The following is a 15,332-nucleotide window of genomic DNA, read 5'->3' as shown; positions in this document are numbered from 1 at the left end:
GATCCAGTCAGGAAATTCAGTTTCTGCACAAAGAAAGGGACTATTCTTGTCAAAATTTGGGCATCAAAGATGGAAACATCTCTGAGCAATTTCCTCAAGACTGTCTTTGTAAGTGCTGGATTTTTAGTTTTCTTGCCTGGTCAATTTAAATGCTTTTTTTTAGAAGTAGACCAATTATGCCAAAGAACAGCTTACTTCTTTCTATGAACCACAATGGGAATCTAGGTATCTACACTGTAAATAACTGTGTTGGGCAAAACTCTTTCTACCCCTGTATCTTGACACAGCAATCACAGAAATCACAGAAAATCTGATGTTTGTGAATGTTGGATCTGGCTTTTAATACATCAGTAAGGATCTATCTTCACTTCTGCTTTGAATAACTTTGTCTCAGACGTTACTTTCTTTTAATTTAAAAAGTGTTTACCCCTTCAGGCAATCTGCTTGGCATTTCACCCTTGAAACGCTGTTGCTGAGTCACAAGGACAGCAATAAAAGGTTTTGTTTGCTCAGCATGGCCTAGAGGTTATCAGAAATATGCAAGAAGGAGAGTTTTTCTACATATTGCAAACTACAAACTATGCTCAGCAAAACGACAGGATTAATCACTCCTTACAAAGAGCACTACTGAGTCAGTTGCAAAAGGGTAGTTTAAGGATAAAAAAGTTTACACCTAAATTTCAGTAAAAGAAGAAAACCTTTATGTTTGGCAAGTCTCATACTTCAGCATTACCTTACTCTAGCTATAAATATAAAACTTCATAATAGTGTCTAGAAAGGATGGGAGAGAACAAACAGAAAACACTCTGGATAAAATTCAGACCCCATAGAAGTTAAATGCAGTTTAACCACAATTTCTAAACAACTCTGTTTTCAGCCATCACTGTTTCTTTGTGAGAATCCAAGCAATCACACAGCAGATCTGCAAAAAATAAAGAATCTAGAGATGGTATTTACTTTGTAGAAGTGGTCACTTTGTATTATATTTTGCCACATGAAGGTATTATGCAATTTTCATAATACTTCAAGGTTCACCTTTAATATGTTAGGGCTAAAATTAATAGACCTGTTGAATGACAGTAAAGCTACTTTAGTTTCCCTTAAGTTCAGCTCCATTGCAGCAATTGAAATGAATGTTGTCTTGGTTTTTTCCAACAGTGCAAGTAACGGTAGATAAAGAAAGAACAAAGTTTCTCCAAGGTTCAAACCTACCTGATAATTAAGAGGTGCTTCTTTATGAGTCAACTTTGCCAGCCAATACTTAAAAAACAATCTGCCTTTGCAAATGGAGCCACTGTTAGAATGAATACTGTCTAGATGATAGGTCATATAGCAGATTTATTTCATCAGCTTGAATAACTAATTAACTTCTCTGTTTTGTATTTCTAGTGTTGTTGTGATCATCACCCTTTATTTTACCCAGATGGTAACAGTTGAGAAAGTAAAAAATGAGCTGGTTGTGGGTGTCATTGCAAATAACCCTAATCCTACTCAGACTTTGAAAATTGATGTGAACAGCATACAAATCACAGGTAATGTTAGTAAGCTTTTTTGTTTGGTGGGGTTTTTTTGGTTGGTTTTGTTTGTTTGTTTGTTTGTTGATTCTACAAATCCTTAAGAACTACAGGTAGCAGGAATGAAAGCTTTGGCTCCCAAACAGCAATCAGGTTGTTACTTTTTCTCTTGGGTGCCCTCCTCCTCCGTTACAGACCTTTCAGTAGCAGCTGGGAGAACTATTTACAACCTTTTCTACTAGAAAATAGGAGCCAGCACTGTGTACGTTCACTAAGGAGGGAGTAAAGGGCAAGGTAGTGATTTCCCAGTGAAAACCACACAATCTCACCTCTTTTATGAAACATAATATTTGTAATCTTTTTAGCCCTCTAATTAAAGCAATTAAGCCCCAACTGTGTTGTTTCATAAGTAAATACAGTTATAATGTTGTTCTGCTAAAAAATAAGGAAAGGACTCAGACTCGCAAAGAGTAAAGTAAATTGATTTATTGAAAATATGTCAGGAAGAAAAACAAACTGATTTTGGAGAAGTGCACCCAGGGAACTGGCTCCATATTCCTGTAGAGCTTAGGTAAATGTAAGTGGGCGGAGAAAGGAATAAGGCTTTAAGGACTAAGTAGCTTTAAATCCTGCAAATAGACAGATATAGTTATTTTATGTAAGTAGTAAAAAATTTATCAAAACCTAAATGGAAGCCCTTCAAGATCAATGGGCATCCTTTTTATTTTTACCTGAATAAAGCTTCAAAACAGCCCTTCACTGAGGATGAGGTTAAAAACCAATCTGAATTCTTTGTAGCAGAAGTTGATTAGCTGACATTTGAAGACCTGCTGGAGTTACTATTAAGTAGAAACTGAGGAGTGGGAATCTGGCATGCCATGTCTCTTACTCTATACACAGAGGTGCATTTTTTGCTAAGTACTTCAGGTATTCAAAGGCTAAATTCAGAGTCTTGGCATATTTAATTCTCTTTACTACTTGTTTATTCCAAATTACTGCAAAACACTGTGGAAATTGATTGCTCATTATATGTCAAAAATGCCATAAAAATAATGAAGAGCTTCTTAAAAGGTTCTATATCCATTTATGAACTTTGAAGTAGTCAAACTTTTACTGCTTTGGATCATCAAAATGCCTCTTTTCACATGAGATATCACCTGTCCCTTCCACCAGGAGTGCTTCAATAAACCAATTGTAACTAATTAACAATCACAATAATATGTGGCACTTTTGCATTGTGTATATCAATACGTTCTGCCAGAGACATTCTTATTTCAGAGAGGGAGAGAGGTGTAACACAGGTGTGACTTGCTTGAAATCAGTTTTCACTGCAATTAAAAGTATCTTTCTTTCTTGTAAACTATCCCAAGTTAATTTTCACTCATTCGTCTCTTCTAAATACTGTTCTATAAGACACAGGTGCTCTGAAAATCTCTATAGAATAAAAAGCCTCAAGAGAGAGATTTCCCAGGTGAAGACATTCTATATGCAATACAATGAATAGGGATTGAGGATTGAAAGGGATTGCAGTGGCTATGAAACCTTGTAACTTCAATCGTTTTTGGGACCTTTCCTCCTTGGGAAGATCATGGAGTTTGAGAAAAGATTGGGAACAGGGGGAGATAGGCAAAAGGAGGGAAGCAGGACACTGACAGTGATTCAATGAGAAATAGTCACAGGCAGTTTCTTTTTAATCTTTATTTCTGTCATCTAAAACCAGACACTGTTCTATAAAAGAAGTTTATACTGAACTTGCTTTCTTCCAGTAGCTGCTGAAAATCCCACTACAGTGATGCCTTTAACCTCATCAGGTCAGTATCTTTCACAAAACAGGCACTAATTTTTGTTACCAATACAAGATGAAGGAAAATAAAACTTGCTGTTTCAGCTCTTATAGCTTAGTAAAGCTGCCCTGGCTGCAGCTGGGGCTTGACTGCCAGGGTCCATTCAGTGATAATTAGCTGCTTTCACCATTTCTGACTATTTGAGAAAGCAGTGAGTGATCTGCAGTCTGTAAAAAAAACTGTAAGAGCTTATTAGGGCATCAAACCAAAACCTGAGTCTCCATTAACCAGCTGAGCTGCAAGCTGAAGTTTTTGTGGATTTAGGGAAGTAGATTACACTGGGGAGTCCTACTCTCATAGTGTGGTTACTGATTTACTGAGCAATGTTGACAGACAGACTTTCCTTCCACTATCCCTGGAAGTTTTATGATGATAAGATATGAAGCAGACAAAACTACCTTGGTCTCACAAATCTGCCAATGGTCAGCCAGAGAGAAAAATAATACAATAAGCACTTTGTAGCACTAGGTGCAGGTAGTCACATGCAAACTGCATGCAAATTATCACATACACTCTCCAGGGCAGGCTACCAAACCTGAAGCTAAGCAATTGCCCCTATGAATATGGGAGGCAAATATTTATTGACATTCTAATTACAGCCATAGTTATGAAAGAGTTATTATTAGTCTGGTTACAGGCCTACTGATGTAGTAATGTAGTAATGTGTATAGTACAAAGTGTGCAGGTACTGTAGTTTATTCCCAAAGATACAGTTTAAACTGCTAACATACAATTTTTTCTCCTATTTATCACTTCCTGTGGTATGCTATCTTAGTGCTCCCCTGGGTCCTAAATTCAATGTTGCTAATCATCCTTAAGCAAAAATTTGGAGATAGGGGCATGTTTCAGAGGAAAGGGGAAGGGAGCTGGGAATTGTCAGCATGCCAGGTTGAGATGGCAGCAATATTCCTGGTGTGAATTTCTTCTCCCTTGGCCTTGTGTCTGCTTGAGGTAATTTTTGTATGTTTTTTAATATTGTTTGCTTCCTTGTTCTTTCTGTTTCAGTCCAAATGTCCTTATATACCCAAGTTTTTCCATACAGTACATTTACATCTGCTGGATGCAGGGTTATGGCTCTGCTGACCCTGAAAACATCCTTTGCCATCTCAACATGTTACTTTAGCAAGATTTTCTAGTAATTATGCTTATATCACTGCTGCCTCTGCCACTGCCCTGCGTTATCCTGTAGGGATTTTGCTTTCAACTTGTGCATGCACTTTTGAGAACGTCTGTAACAACCACAATTTTTCAACAGTCTTCAAGATGTAGCTCCCTGATAATTGTTTTACTAGAACTGTTTGCTCCTGCATGCATCTATGTTTTAGGTCTTGGAACATGTAATACCTTCGAAATTGGTTATCCTGTAGTAAATCTATCAACAGATATGTTGATATACATATGTGTATAACTCTTTAAAAATATGTGAAGGCATGAATTAAGCTTCTTTGTCTACAGTAGCTGTCAGAACAGTCCATCCATTCCCTGTTCTCCTCTCTCTCTTCCAAAGAAACTGTATCCTTAAATTTGCTGACACAGAATGCATGGTAACCAGAATGACCTAATTTAACTTAATAGTATTTGTTTAATAAGCATGTTTTGATAGAAAATTGGTAGGAATTCCTCCTGCAAGTTTGTGCACTAGTAGGTCTGGGAGAGCACGAACATTTAACAAAAGTAAGCTGCTCATGGCCAGTGGTCAGCAACTTCTGCCCACAAAACTGACGGATGACAAGCCATAGAGAAAGCCTTACTGCATCTCACTCTTTATTCCTTCTTGCCCTTCATCTTATAAACTGAGGTTCAGGATCCATTACCTGTAGTGACATGGGGATTGTTTTCAGCTGAAGACATCATCATCCTACTCACATATTTGAGTCTTAATTTAGGAAGTAAAAATAGTAAACAGGGATGCTAATGCAAATTCAAAGAGAAAAAGAAAAAAGATAATTTGGGAGCTGGAAACACCAGGTGCATCCTTAATAAAGTGGAACTTCTGTTGCAGCAATCACAAATACACATTCCATTTTTCCTGTTTTGCAGTTTACTATCACTAATACAAATCTGCTTATTTACCTTAGGCATTTGTTCATGTGTAAATATGTACATGCACAGGAATGTATATATACACCTGTATTTAAATAGACAAATACTAGATTGGTTTGAGGCTCCTAATTGATTTGTAGAGCAACATTATTTGTCAGATAATGTACACTTACCTTTTAGTACTAATGTTAAATTTGTCATAACATGTCTTGTTTCAACAGATCCCACGAGTTTAATTACAAGTTCCCTGACACCAACTTCAGGTCAGAACTTTTACAAGGGAAGCCAAGAAAGAATTGCTCTTATTTTAGTGGGGGGAAGGTAGAAGGAGGACAGAAATCTTTTAAAGTTATAGAAACACTTGGGTTTCATGTAATTTTTTCTTATATTTATTGTGTCACTTGAGCTTCAGGACCAAGCCACTCAGGCTGGCATTACCATATCATTACCGGGAGTGTGGGGAGCAAACAGTGCAGATATAAAAGCAGATTAACTGCTGCTTAATTCTGCCCAAGCAACTACAGAGGTGTTCCCAGAGAGCAAGCAGTAGAGTTCTAACCTCGGGTTGTGTTTGTCCAGATTCAGGACTACTCACCACAAGCGAGTCCTCAACAACTGTGGGTAAGTAACTGTGCGTGTGGCAGAGCAGGGAGGTTACACAGAACAATCTGAGATCACAGAATTGCACTGCTCATGTACAGCCTCTCCTCACAGCATTCAGTCCTCATATTCTGTTCCTGCAAATGCAGGATATGCAGGTTTACCTTAGACCAAGGAGACCTGTTCAAAGAGAAAGGACTTCTAAAACTGTACAAGTTACAAAAATGCTGCATGTGTTACATGTGTTGATGCACACATCGACACTAATGCTGGCTGCTCTTTTTTTTCATATTATTTCTTGGCATTTATGAGGAAAACAAAATAAACAAACTGATAGCAAAGTACGACTTCAAATAGACAGAAAGCTGAAGGTGTTTGAATCTTTGAAAAACATCCTCCCACCATCTTACATGGTGAAATATATATGACATCTACAAGCAGTCTAAAGTGATCAGTTCTTATGTGTGTACCGCCTTCGTTTAATTGAATATAGCACTTACAGCACAATTTACGGTAATTTGCCATTTAAATGAGAAGTCAGAACGTTTTAGTAGGAAAAGTTGATTTCTATCAATCCAGGAGGTGGCAGTGCTGTTTAGTTTTCCGAGTTGAAAAAACCCAAAACTGATCATGTCGTATGTAAACAATGTTTCCTTGCCTGTTGGGCTGCTGCAAAACCTATTCCTGGGCTATTGGTCGGAAGTTTTGCTCTGGGTCTCAAACGCACAGTTTTGTCTCTGCTCATCAGTGGAAATTCATTCACTGGCACTGTGTCACCTCCAACACTTGACTGGAGTATGTTTGGTTCATTTTAATTTCCAGCTGGATGCAACATGGCAAATCTTTTGGCTTTGTAACGTTTGCATTGCCAACACCGAGAGTGTTTTGCAAAGCACTTTGAAATGCTGCTATATGTCCCCACCTATGTCAGTCTGGGATACACAATATGATAGCGTACTTAATCTGATTACAGAATAATATCCCTATGGAAAAAAAAAAGAAAGAAAATGAAATTTTACAGGTTACTATTTTTCCTTCTTGCATCAGAAATTTTGACCTTTTCCTGTAAGAATTTGTTGAAGTAGAGACAAGGAACTCTGTGAATAGTTCTATAGAATTTAATGCAACTTTAAGAATTTTGAAATTATTAGCTATCCAAAGCTTACTTTAGCTGCAGGTTTCTATTCACTTTAATAGGACCTACTTGAATTCTGCAGATGTCTAAGACCAAAACCCTCTAAAGACTAAAAGAGTTTGTTTGCAATAGATGAACATTTCTTCTTGCAGAAATTTGCTCTTAACTTATACATTTAATTTGTAAATCTAACAAGAGTATGGCTTCTAATAATTCTGGTGTTTCAAAATCTAGTCTAAAAGGCTCTTGTTTTTTAAGATATGCTGGTCAAAAAATCAGATTCCTTAGCATGACGAGGTGCAACAGCTTGATGTGTTAAAATTGAAGAAATAAAATTGAATTGTATTTACCTAAACCCAGAGATTTTTCACTGTTATTTAAATCAAAGTACAGTTTTCTCACATTATTCGAACATAAGAAATTGGAAAATGTCATTTATTATATTGCATAAAGTAGTTTATTAGTGTAAAGGAAAAAAAAAAAGGAATTCATAGACATTTTCTTCCAGCCCTACTTCAAGCTTAGTTTCAAAAAATATTTCACTTCTGAGAAATTTCTCCATTCTGTGGCAAATTTATCTTTTTAGTATGTGATATTTCATTCCAGGCTTCTAAAAATGCAGTTTTGTAAAACACAAAAGAGTGGTTGATTTGATTTGTGGTAAAGCAACCAGAGGTAAGTCAATTTTCCTTTGTAGTGAGACTGCATTACTGCTGTGCTCTTACTGCTCTCATCTTTATTATTCCAGCTGAGTGTTTGCCACCTGCTGAACTCTGTGCTGATGGTGTAACCTGCATTAGTGAAGATTTCTTTTGTGATGGAGTCTTGAACTGCCCAGATGGTTCAGATGAATCTGAAAAACGATGTGGTAAGAATGTAAACCCCTGTAAATCAGTCTTTTTAAAACATGCTTAAAACTGTCAGTAGTTTGTAAATAGTTTATGGGCAATAAAGTGCACAGTGAAGTCCAAATCAATTCTACTAAAAATAATGAGAGTGATTTTTATAATCTTTATCTTGCAAGAGGAAACAATTTCCTTTCAAATTCTCACTAATTAAGAATATATTTAATAAATAATGAAATATTAGAATCTATTTAAATATAAAATTCCAGAATTTGTTTCTTACTATAGAAATATTAATAAAATAAATACTATGTAAATTACAAAATTATATAGAAATTTACTATGAAGTTGTGCATCAGTGACATCAAACAATGTTCAGACCAGATGACCTCCACAGGTCCCATTCAATCTCAGCCCTCCTGTGATTCTGTGAAATTATAGATCTGAAACCCCAGTGGTGTTTAACACAAAGAGTTTTTAACCTGCAGTGCAATGAGTTATTTGCCTCTCTCTTATCTTTGAGTACTGTGTCCATTACAGAGCCCCCCCCTCTACAAGAAGGACATTGAGGGGCTGGAGAGGGTCCAGAGAAGGGCAATGGAGCTGGAGAACAAGTCATGTGAGGATAGGCTGTGGGAGCTGGGAGGGCTCGGCCTGGAGAAAAGGAGGCTCAAGGGGAATCTTATCAATCTTTACAACTCCCTGACAGGAGGGTGGAGCCAGGTAGGGTTGGGCTCTTCTCCCAGGCAACCAGTGACAGGACAAGAGGAAAAAAACAGTGTTGTAGAGAAACCAGCTGTAGTTACAGTCCACTTCAGAGAGCTGGATGATTTAGCCCTGTTCATCTTCACTGATGCCTGGTATTTCCAAGCAGTTTGGTCAGTTACCATTAGTGCAGCAATTTTGGCTCATAACCTTCCAGAAGTACAGTTCTGGCTGAAGGACAAATTGTTGATCCATGTCTCTTATGTTACATTTTCAGTCTTTTCTATCCAAAACCTCGGACGTTCTCTAATTTTATGTATTTGAGTATCTTAGCAGATTTTACAAAACCAGTGGAATGAGGGGTAAGAACCTGGATGCACATTTGGGATACCTGCCAATTTTTCCACCTCTAATTCTTCACTTTTGTCCCATTCCTAGAGAAACTTAATATGGTCATATGAAAGCTAAAATTGTATAGATTTTCAGAAGTTTTTCAGAGCTTCACATTGAGATTTATGACCAATTCATAATTCATGCTACAAGTGCTCTTGCATACCAAAGAGTTGCTGTCCTTTAAAACACTTGGTTTGTTTTTCATCTTGATTGTTATTCCCTCTAGTATTTCTGATTTCATAATATGTCAATGGTTTAAAAACATAGGATTAAAAAGTGAATTTTAGTAATCTCTTTCCTGCATTAGAGAGAATTCAGTAAAATCTCAGATTCTCAGAAGAGATTCAGGAAATCGAAGACCTTTTATTTTCTTGTTTTACTGATTAAAATTAACTTGAAATGTTTCTTTCTGGCTCTGCAATGCAGTGCAGTAACAAAAGGCTTCACAAAAGTACAGCTAGCAATTTCAGTGAAAGGGTCTCTAGAGAAATGTGAAGTCTGAACAGCAGCAACTAATAATGACTGGCATTGCTGTAAAGCAGCCGTGTAGCACGTAGGGGTATGGAAAGGGAGACTGGAGGCTGATCCCAGGAGGGGTTTCTGCAGACTCTTTGCAGTTATTATATGTCTAGACTATCATTTTGTGATTAACCACCTCACAGCATCACTACAGCACTGAGAGAGATTAATCACAAAGTAATGAACTGCACTTGGCAGAGAAAGGCCCTATCAAGTGAAATATGTGGGCTTGATTTGACCAGTTTGGGGAGCTTCTCCCTCAAATTCAAGGCTAACAGGATGAAGCCCTCATAATGTCCCATGTGTGGAACATTAGTAAATAGAAGTGGACAGCAAGAGGCATATTGGGGAAGCAGTGGAAGTGGTTCCTACAAAGGATATCTCCTGTCTCCTTAGAACAACTGCAGCTTTTCTTTGGGCTCCAGGAAGAGGCCAAATGTAATGAATTCCGTGACCCTGCCCATCTTTGACCACAGCTGCCTTCTCCCTGCAAGGAGGAAGCAGTGGGAGGTTCTCTAGGGAAATAGGACCAGTTCCTGCTCTCTTCCTGCTCATTCCTGATGCACTAAGCACTGACTATTGCTAGGCTGTGGATGACCTGCCTAAGGACCTTTTCCAGAGTCTTTCTGTCCTGTTTCAATTTACTCACTGTCTCTTAAGAGATAAGGAACAAGTAAAAGGAAACAATAAGAAGATAAGAACAATCATAATAATAGGGGACTGGAACATCTCTCTTATGAGGAAAGGCTGAGGGAGCTGGGCCTGTTCAGCCTGGAGAGGAGATGAGTGAGAGGGGACCTCATCCATGTCTGTCAGTGTCTGCAGGGAGGGGTCAGAGCATGGACCAGGCTCTGCTCAGTGGTGCCCAACAATGGGACAAGAGACAATGGGAGAAACTGATACCCAGGAAGTTCCACCTGAACATGAGGAAGAACTTCTTCACTGTGCAGTGAGCGAGCACTGGAAGAGATTGCCTAGAGACTGTGTGGAGTCCCTCACTGGAGATATTCCAGAAGTTTCTGGACACAATGTGCTCTGGGATGACCCTGGAGGTGGGACCAGATGATCCACTGTGGTTCCTTCCAACCCAACCCATTATGGGATTCTAACAGAAATGAATAGCCAACACTTGCCATTGATTTTATTAGAACAGTATGCTTATCTTTTGTATTTTTGTCCATCCTATAAGATTCCTTTTAGATCAGATTATGTCTTACTTGTAAACAGCACCACTTTTTTGTAATCTTCATTGATAGCAAGCTGGGCACTTTCCTTCTTCTCACACCAATTTTCTTCTTCTCATTGGCAAGGACAGGAAATATATGAATTAAAGTGGTGAGAAAAAGTACTTCTATATCAATATCCAGCTCTAATGCTAATACAGAATAAAAACTATCATTTATGGACCTTTTTTCTCTATGTATTTAAAAACTTACCTGTTCTGTTTTCCTCTCAAAGATTGCAAAAAGGAATATGTTTGTATTTCAGCTCAAGCATTAGGCGTGTTGGCAATGTTCATCCTGCACAGTCTTTACTAATGGTGTATGGCTGACTGAAACAAAGCTTTATTTTTATTTTGTGTTTGCTACAGTGGTAGGCAGAAAGAATTTTACACTTATAAAATGAACACGCAAAGAGCCCCAAATTATTCTTTTATATATGTCATTTCCCAGAGGAGGGCTGTGCTCAATAAAATTCCCATTTAATTTTCAATATGATTGGTTATTTGTAATTGGGACAGTCATTATAGGTATGATTTCATTTCTGAAATTAATGAAAAGCTCTATCTAATTTCTGATCATCTACCTCAAATTGATGAACTTGTCCTTACCTCTCCTGATAATCATGTGTGTTACTGATTTTATACTTACGTGAAAGTCTATGATACTTTTTGAAAAACTGAAGAAAAAACATCATTAGACAGATTCCTAACATAATGTTCAAGAGACACAGCAAAAGCTTCAGCAGTTCTTCAGTGACTGCTGAAATAAAATAACTCTACATGAATTATCATTTCCAATCTTACTAAGGCTTAAAAATACCTTTTTTTTCCTAAGTAACTGGTTTTTAAAGTGAAGAACTTTCATAGAATGGAATAGCAACACCAAGGAAATAAAAATAATAAAAGGCCTTTGAAAAAATAGATGATGATGATGGATGACATTTACCTCAGCTGAATGAATTCAATAGCTGGCAGGAAACTTGGGAGATCCACTTATCTCTTTGAGTACCCAGTAATATATAAGGCGACGAACAAGGAAGCTCATAAAAGTAGAGATAACTGTAGTCAACCATATCCCTTTTTGCTTTTATTCACATGATATCAAATTGTCTCTGGTAGTACAAACACAGTTTTCTGATTTAAAGTAGCTATAGATAAGAACTGGTAAGGTAAGATCCTGTCTCCTTATAAAAGTATAGAATAAAATGAAAGAAATAATTGGATTAACTAAAACCAGTTGTGGGATTTGAATTATTTGAATTGGTTTAGACTAGTTTGGATTAGTTGCATTGTATCTAATTTAAAAGTGAAATTTCTGTACTGTTTTTCTTCTCATACAATATTTTGAGATCAAATATTGATAAGAATTAGAAATGGGAATAAGTTGATAGTGTATTTTACTCAGTCTTCCTACTGTTGCTTACAAAGCAATTCCAAGGTAATCCATGTAAACCAATATCCAGGGTCACCCTCATTTTGGCTCCGGCTCTGTTTTTCAAATGTCATTCTGACAAATGTTCTTCATTATGTCTTTACAGCTGCAGTTTGTGATGGAAAATTCATGTTGACTGGTTCCTCTGGATTTTTTCACTCTATGAATTATCCAAAGCCATATAATGAAAATATTTCTTGCCAATGGATAATAGTGTAAGCCATTTTCCAATAATTTTGTACCTAACATTTTTTTGATTATGTAGTGATCTTGTTTCCTCCACAATAGTCTTATGCCATTTGCTTTTATTCCCAAACATTCCAGCATAGAAAATATGTAATACCATTTTCTCCTTCATAGTTATGTAACTTCTCTTTAAAAACCTTCATGCATAGGCTCCATAATTATATCAATAATTTCCCCACTTACAGAAGTCCTTAGGTATGATTTTGAGAAATCTTCTGTGTTATATGCATCCAGAGGAACAGATGTGTAAACTCAAAATCAATCACATAAAGTAATTGCAAGATTTTTTTTCAAAGTATTGCATTAAATAGTAGTCTTCAGGTAATGGTTTTATATGACGTAACTCTTACTTAACAGAAGGGATTTTCAAGAATTCCTTTGTCATTTGGGGATACAGGTTTCATCTGGGAGTTAAGAATACCCATGTTTTATGTAATTTATGAATATGGTAAGGAATTGCATAGTTAGCATTTGATATAATAGCACCAAATGCCTTTTAAGCCTTAGGCACAAGAAGTGGAATTTTTTTATTGCAAATATATACCTACAGATAGGGAAAGCTGTTTGATTTTGACACTCTAGGTCCACTTCATAGGCCAGGGAGAAAAATGATAGCCACACTATATGAAAAAAATTGCATCCTAAAGTATATATCTAAAAAAAAATTATTTGATCACAAGTTAGTCCCAAAAATCCTTCCTATGACTGCCAATTCAGAAGTTACTGCTTAGAAAGGCAGTAATTCTTATTATGGTTTTGTAATAATGGCTGTTCTTAGATTCTTAGAAGTATTAATTTGGCGGGAGATTTCAAAGGAGATTAAGAAATTGCCTTTAAAATTGGAAAAGGTTTGGACTTGTCATTCCAAAGGCTCCTTTGAAAATGCTAGGCTTTGATTTTGTTCAGAACTTTCATCTTTACCTTGAAGTCCTGATTTTCCTTCTGTTTAGTACATTTTTTCCTCCTCATCTTCAGCAGTACTGTTCACCAATAATTACTGGCAACACCTGGCTTTAAAATACGGGTGTGTCCCAGGAAAAGAACAAGATTTTGTCCTTCAGAATATGTCTGCGTTGTTTCTCACTTCACGGTGTTGCAGAATTTGAGCACAGTAAATAAACATGGCCCAAGGGCCTTCCTTCCTTCTAAACTGTTAACATTGCTCCAAGTGCTGCTATAGCTGCAAGCAGCATTGCATTAGGTAGATATCTATACCAGGTACGTAGCTAATAAAAGCTTCATTTTGGAAAGAATCATGAGCAATTGCAAATAATACAGTAGAGGTTATGCAGATATGTGTAATTGCAGACTGAACAATGACGAAAACAACCATTTGAATTTATTTTCCACTTAATCTGCTTTAAAAAAAATCTGGCAATGGTGAGAATAAAGGCCTAAGAAATTCTAAGTGGCACTCAAATTTTGTCTTTCTTTCAAATAGAGTTGTTTCTATGAGGGAACATTTTAGGTTTTCCAGTAACCCATGGTCTTTATTATCCCTATAAAAATGTGTTAAAAGGCAACCTATAATACATCCAAGACTGGATTTTTCTTGTGTCTGCCTTTGTATAAATATATTTCCCCGTTACCTTTAGGAAGAGCTTTTACATTTTCACCCCATTTAACTCCAAATGAAGATCCAGTCTCCTGTCCTTTTAAAACAGCAGTATGCTCAATATTTCCCTGAAAGTTTAGCTTCCTGAAACTTTCAACTCTATGTTCTACTCTTTTCTAAACAAGGCTGTTTCTTCCCTCTGGTGAAATATAAAACAACAGAAACCACAACAACAATTTAAATAGGCAAAAATTTTTAATTATTTACTTCACACTTCTCTACTAATCATTACTGATAAGCAGCAGCAGATTGCTGTTGAAAGCCTGTTTTCATTGAGTCTCTCAATTTCAGAAAAAAGCAAATAGTGGTAGCTAAGATGATAGTCATAAAAGTGTTTTAGAATTTAGACTACCATATATGTCTAGTGGAAAGCAAATGGGAGAACAAATTAAATATAGATTACTCAAAGAGCATAACTGTAGCAAAATAAAGCCAAGATTTTTTTACATTTTACTTCAAGTGAGTTTTGTCATTAAACTTTCTGTATTTGGGATTTATAACAATTTCTCAATGTGTGGGTTTGAGATCATCAAATCTGCATGCAAATCCTGGTTTTGTCATGAGAGACAGTGTTTTGGACTTACAGGAGAGAGATTTTGGTATCTTGCTCTTCATATTGATATCTTGATACTCTTCCTCTGGCCTTGGGAAGTCTACCTGAGCAGTGAGATGATACCTAAGAGTAACATGTATGAAAAAGTGATTGCAATTCAATGAGATGCAGAGGACAAAAAAAACCAACCAAAACCATCTGAAAAACCCATTGTAGAGCTGATAATCACATTCTAGAGTTCAGAACATTCAGTTTCTAGAATATAATTAACTCTGGTGAGTAAAGGTGTACATGCACTGTTACAAAAGGTTTATGCCCAATTCCTTTGGCAATTTTACAAGCTAAAATTTAGACAAATAGGTCATCTTGATTAGTAACCTTGATTAATATAATTTCATGTTGCTTCTGAACTTAACATCATTCAAGCACTCATTGACTTCAATGAGTTAACTACAGTCAAAGAATAGATTTTCAGTTTTGAGTTTATTTTTGTCTTGTTGCCTTAGAGTGCCTCAAGGGTTGTCCATTAAACTGAACTTCACTTCTTTTGAAACACAACCCTATACAGACACATTGAGCATTTTTGAAGGATTAGGAGAAAACAAGGTTTTAAGAGGTAAGTTTATTTTTCAACTAATAATACTTTTCCATTAATAGAATCTAAGT

The 15,332-nt window shown here is 36.6% G+C and overlaps 1 protein-coding gene across 1 annotated transcript in view; it reads left to right on the top strand.

The window, feature by feature from the left end:
• Positions 1-15,332, top strand: part of TMPRSS15 (transmembrane serine protease 15) — a gene marked incomplete at both ends in the record, with an annotated part of 51,065 nt that overhangs the window by 5,546 nt on the left and 30,187 nt on the right. The window contains 7 exons of the mRNA XM_082279023.1: positions 1,390-1,532; positions 3,281-3,325; positions 5,623-5,664; positions 5,981-6,022; positions 7,885-8,004; positions 12,359-12,467; positions 15,173-15,282. Coding sequence (XP_082135149.1) covers positions 1,390-1,532; positions 3,281-3,325; positions 5,623-5,664; positions 5,981-6,022; positions 7,885-8,004; positions 12,359-12,467; positions 15,173-15,282 — 611 coding nt within the window. The remainder of the gene's footprint in view (positions 1-1,389; positions 1,533-3,280; positions 3,326-5,622; positions 5,665-5,980; positions 6,023-7,884; positions 8,005-12,358; positions 12,468-15,172; positions 15,283-15,332) is intronic.

The sequence above is a fragment of the Coloeus monedula genome (genome assembly GCF_965178545.1).
Source record: "Coloeus monedula genome assembly, chromosome: 3".
NCBI classification, from domain to species: domain Eukaryota; kingdom Metazoa; phylum Chordata; class Aves; order Passeriformes; family Corvidae; genus Coloeus; species Coloeus monedula.
Note: the sequence above shows the minus strand (reverse complement) of the source record. Positions and strands in the feature narration are given on the sequence as shown.